Source organism: Pomacea canaliculata, linkage group LG2 (assembly GCF_003073045.1).
Source record: "Pomacea canaliculata isolate SZHN2017 linkage group LG2, ASM307304v1, whole genome shotgun sequence".
NCBI classification, from domain to species: Eukaryota; Metazoa; Mollusca; class Gastropoda; order Architaenioglossa; family Ampullariidae; genus Pomacea; species Pomacea canaliculata.
In genome coordinates, this window is record NC_037591.1 from 22,656,564 (window position 1) to 22,662,341 (window position 5,778).

Below are 5,778 nucleotides of genomic sequence, written 5' to 3' on the forward strand. Positions count from 1 at the left end.
AAACAGTTGAGTCTATTACATCTTAGAAGTGAAGACTTCAAATCAGCATTAGAAGTTTGAACTTTGCAGTCACTTTGGCATAGTAAAATTGAAACTAATTTTACAAACTACATTTCAGTGATTCTGGAAAGAAAGTGTCACTGGATGTGAAAATAATAATAATAAAAAAACAAACCCAGAAACATATGAGCGAGTCGCGAGCTTAGAGCAGGCTTTGATCTTTTCACCAGTGGGACAAAAAGGGGGTGGGGTAGAAACTTCTTAGCAAAACTATTTGAACGAAATGAAGTTATTGTCATAATTTAGCACAGCTTCTTTGTGAACGACTGTTTCATAAATAGAGATTTCTCCCAGCATATCCGAAAAGGTTCTAGTACTTACATTCCCAGTGAAGGTATACGGCTTGGGACTGTTGATGGTCTCAAGCATTAGATACAGAGACATCAGTGTCACCATAAAAAACAGGGCTCCCCAAAGCACCATATATCGCTTCATTCTCAGAATCATAGTGGTACTCGCTACTAAGTGACTACTACAGCGTTAGCTACAATACGCGATCATTCACGTGTTCAGTATCACTGCTTAGCCATCGTTACTCGATAACCATATGCACTTCTCCGATAGTTAAGTCGCTACGTTCTCGTGAACTACGTCATCCACTCATGTGTAGCAAGCAGCATCGACAAACTGTGTGTAGGGAAGAGTTGGGTAGGTCAGCAGACGCCATGATAGACTGTCTGCTAGAAGAGATCATAAAGTTGTGTGCAGATATATATAAACAAAAACAACAAAATTAGATTGTGGACAGAGCCTTCCAGCAACTTTACATGTGGCTATCTTTCTTGTTCCTCCTAGTTCTCTGTGTTTGTGAGCAACAGCCGTTTTCTCTCAGCATGCGTGCATAGCATGACAATGACAGTTCTTTATTTACGAGAGGCAAAATATAAAAGCAAGAATTTTTTTTCCATTTAGCCCTCAACCTTTACAGGAAAAAAATAAACTAAGTAAATGAAGTAATTAAGTATTATAGAATAATTTGTAGTAAACATAAAGAAAGGTGGATATGTACAAAAGTAGTGGTTATGAAAAAAATTTATGTGTATATATATATATTTAAAAGGTTTCCTGGAGTTGGGAGGTATCTCTAGAGGCCTCATCTATTTGTCTTGAAAGTATCAGGAAGTGGAATGCTACTAGAATAGTGCTACCTAGGGTGTGCTGCATCATAGACAATTATATTATAAATTATGCATCATAACATTTAGGGATTCTAAATTTCCTAATATCATATCGATAGGAATAAAAACGCTCAGTTTCACAATGTGAATCGCTGTAATTGATTATATTATCACCGCAAGCATGTTTCTTACTTCGTGTTAATATTAATGTAATCATTGAATTAAATCTTTCGCACAATTAAGATGACTATATGTGACGGGCACGACAGGGGCGAATTACTGTGTACAGTAGTTCGATTTGAGACCTGCAGATTTCTGTCCCTTGAATGTTGCTGTCTTTGGTTACATTTCTCGTGCCATGCACAGTTGATCGAGTTTGAGGGAGGCTGATACCACCAGTTGACACATTGCAGTTTTTAAATTTATAATTTATATTTAAGACAAGTAAAGCTATATTTGTTCACCAGTGTTTATGTGTATGAATGCTGTGTGTGTGTCAGTGTTTTAGCCTCGATCATTAGCATCCTGTGCTCTTAATTGTATGCAGCTGAAATATGGGGGCTTGTGCAAGACGACAGCCCAGTTGAAAAAAGTGCACTTTTTGCTTGTAACAAGTTTTTAAATGTTCCAGTCCTCACACCGTCAGATATGTGTATAGAGAACTCTGGCGCTACCCACTTTTGGTTAAATGCTGCATTAAAAGCTATCAAATTTTGGTTCCGCCTTACATGGACGTACATAGACACCCAAACAAGCATACATGCTAATGTACAGCTTATAGATGTTCAAGGTAAAAAGAACTGGGTCACAAAATTACGAGTAATGCTGGGATCTATTAGTTTCAGCCACGTATGGTCAAACCAGGGTAATCATAAAATATTTTTATTAGCCATGAAGAAAAGAATAACTGATGTTGGTCAGCAGGAATGGATTGCTCGCACGAGGCACATCAACCATTTCTAGTTGTATTGTGTCTATCAGGATGTCATCTCAGCAGAACTGTACTTCGAACATGTAAATGTAAAATGTTTTAGAGATTCTTTGGTTCTTTTTCGATCGGGAGTCAATGAGATCAATATTCACAAGAACCGCTTTATTCATAACCAGAACACTCGTGCTACAAATGACTGTCCATTTTGTGTAGGATCCACTGAGGATGAAACCCACCTTTTGTTTCACTGCCCACAGTACAGTAATGCCCACTCTAGGTTCCTTCAAAATTGTTCACTATACAGAGAAAATAAACTTCTTTAAGCAATATCATGCTAAGAGTTTCATTTTAAGAAGGGTTAAAACGACTACTGAGATATGAAACATATGTCCTTTGTAATATTTTTAGAACTCAAAAGTAAAGCTTTCTTTTAAGTATTCAGATATATATCCGGGCACGTAAACTAAGAGCGTTTGATAATGTGAAATTAAAGAAACGAGGCTCACCTAGTGATAGTGGCAGTAATAGCCAGATGTCAATAAAGAGTTCGAGTTCCAGTTCTAAAGATCTTTCTATTACATTGCTTGTTTACCAACTAAGTAAACACTAAAACATGTCATGTCTCACATTCGAGGTTTTTGAGAATGTATGTACAGTGACAGTAGTAGGGTGTGTCCGATATTTACACAGGAGGTCTGTGGAACAATGCTTGCTCCCGTTTGAAAAGTACCCTGCTATTCCATGAACTTTTTTGTACTCGTTGCATTTAACTGCTTCGCCTGGCACGTCTGTCTCTTGTATTTTTACTCACGCACACACGAACTAATATCCCTGGACTGCTGGCAAACGATTTTTTCCAGTTAACTGCTAAAACGAGGCATTAGACTACATAGCTTCCGGTTTATTCACATTCTTTGTTACGGCTCGCCGAGACTAACCGCGGATCACCTCGCAAGAGGCCAAGAGTGAGTCTCGGCATACAGACATCAGTCCATCCATACATGCGCACACGCATCCGAATGCAACAAAATCTCGACACTCTCTTTTCCTCGATCGTGTTATACGTTCTTTCTTCTTTCTCCAATGCTGTACGAAGATATATATCTATAATCTTTTAAACACTCTTGGCTCAGTCCACATAAGCTCACAAGGCTAGCTGTAGATGTATGTAAAGATCTTAAGTGTTTTTCAAACAAAACTGTAAATTGTAGGAGGTATAAATCTGATGTGTTATGCAAACCTTGCCTTCAAATTAAATGTCTTGCTCTCACATAAAATTCTCTTCTAATACCTATGAAGACATTTCTCTTTGCTATATGCATAGCATGATTTTAGTGAAAAAAAAGTAGGGAAGGGAGGGATGGAGGAGTGGAGGTGAAGTGAATCTCGAGGGCCGATCTGTCCCGCAGGACATCAGGCAAGCGTCTTGCACCTGGAAGGGCTGCGGGCTTCTGTCAGTGAGCGTAAGAAGAAATACATAGATCACGACCTTGCACGACAATCGGGTCAACGGCAGAGTCACTCGTGTTGATTTTGGACAGAGTTCAAGGTCACCTATTTGAGAAAGTCTCTGTGAAGCTTTGCTCAGTCTTTCCTGCTTCCTTTCCGAATTTGGAAAATAAACAAAACAAAGCCACAGCAAAGCAAATCAACCTCCACAAAAAAGATTAACCGTAACACACAGACCTCCATGGCATTACGTCATTTCCGGAGGCTTTCAGGCCGGTCAAATCCACAGCTAATGACGGCTAAAAGAAAATTGAAACACCTGGACAGGTTTATTTATTCTTAGTATCCACTAAATTTCCAAGTTACATGCACCCGGACATCCATATGTATAAATAGCTTGGGTTGTGTGGTGGCTAAAGGATCTTGAAATGTTGTTTAGGTGTAATGTATGTCAGCTTGAACCAGCCCCATATAAAGGTTATCTTTTTTCTGGGGCTGATAAGGTTTATAGGGCAGCTAATCTTTGTGCTGTTTAGTCGGATAAAGTGACAAACCTCTGCCCTCTCCCCCTCCAAAACAGAAAAACATTGTGCTTCTCGCATGCTTATATCTCGCAGGCATAAATAATTTCGGACATAAGAAAAAGTATTTACTTCGACTGGTAGACCATGAGATGTTCTTAAAAACCTGTTGTGTTGTTAAGTGCACCTCCAGCTACTGATCGAGTGATTGACGCTAACTTCTCTCGGCAGTAATAATTCCTCTTACACACCCACAAATAATCTCATATAGATAAATATCTAGCTGCTTTTAGTTTTTGCCTATGACTCAGCGCAGAACTATTCACACAAACACTAATTAAAAAACCTCACACACACAATTACACACACGTACTCTGTGTATGTGTGAGAGAGAGAGAGAGCACGAAGGAGCGGCGACCTAGATAACATGAAAATAAAACAAAGGTAATGATCGGGGTTTGACTCTCCAGAGGTTGGCAACAGAGGCATCCTTGTCGTCACCGGAGAAATCTGTGCTATGAAAAAGCAGCCTCCGGATTAATTAATGTTTTTTAGAAACGGACGCTGTGCCCAACGCCAGGCAGCGCGAAATCGTCGGCCGCTTATCGCAGCATGCAGTACTGCAGCTATGCACCGTGAAGACAGTGGACACCGCGGGCGGGGTTCTGATCAGATGTTCGAGTAAGATGAACGATGGCTAATTTTCTGACACATTAACTGGAACCAGCAGTTGTATAGATATGTCAGGTCTTTATGGCTATTAATCTTCTTTCTTGTCACGGTTCACTGGTCGGGAGGAGGGTACGATAAAGTTGTGGGATCAACAAGCAGCACGTGATTGTGAAATGAAGACAAGAAATTCGTTATTTCCAAAAAAGTAAATTTTTCGTGTGAAAATTCTGTTTTACATTGTTCTGTTCTCTTTTAAAATACAACAGTTCTGTTTGTCTGTGGACAATACAGGATGTGTAGGTGCATTTGAGTAGGGTGGTGAGAGGTGTGGGTGGGTGATAATTCGACCTGCTGCGTTGTAAGAACGTTAATGTGATGTGTCAGTAAGAGTTTTAAAAAAAATGGGACAAGCATGCTACACGATTCGCCCTGTCTTTCGAAGGTCGATGTTTCTGCTGAGCTGTTGTTCCCCCAAACCCCCAAAAAAAAAAAAAAAAAAAAAAAAAAAAGAAAGAAAGAAAAGAGGGAGGGTTAGTGAAGGAAGTGGGTTTTATTTGTTGGAAGACGACAATAGTTTGTCCAAGACTCTTTTCAAGCAGGACGATTATCGGAGGTACTGCATACAAATCTCACAACAATATCATCAACAAAAATCCTCCCTTTATTAAAACTTTATTTATTCAATGTTCAGTCACATCTGACGCCATTCCAGAAGAGTCACGTCTGCTTGCATGGTCAAGTTTTCGGAGATGCAGAGGTCAGTATCGTTCAGGCGTATTGGTCAGTGGTCTGGTGGACAGAACTAGCTTTACTATAAATGCAGAAAAACATATCAGTCGAACATACCAGCCTGCAGAGAAAATCCTGGAGAAAGAAAAAACTAGATTTACCTTTTCCCCCCTTCCCTCCCTAATAGGCATTATCATGAACAACAACACAACAGCAACAATAACCCAAGCAAAACGTCAAGCAAGCTACCTCTCCTAAAAATATATAAAGAAACGAAAGTCACGCAAAAAAAGAAGAA

At 39.5% G+C, this 5,778-nt stretch overlaps 1 protein-coding gene across 1 annotated transcript in view; it reads right to left on the reverse strand.

Moving 5' to 3' along the window:
* The window catches only part of LOC112556419 (alpha-mannosidase 2x-like), a 33,426-nt gene extending 32,778 nt beyond the window's left edge, over nucleotides 1–648 (reverse strand). The window contains 1 exon segment of the mRNA XM_025225409.1: nucleotides 382–648. Coding sequence (XP_025081194.1) covers nucleotides 382–507 — 126 coding nt within the window. The 5' untranslated portion in view covers nucleotides 508–648.
* Nucleotides 649–5,778: the final 5,130 nt, after the last annotated feature.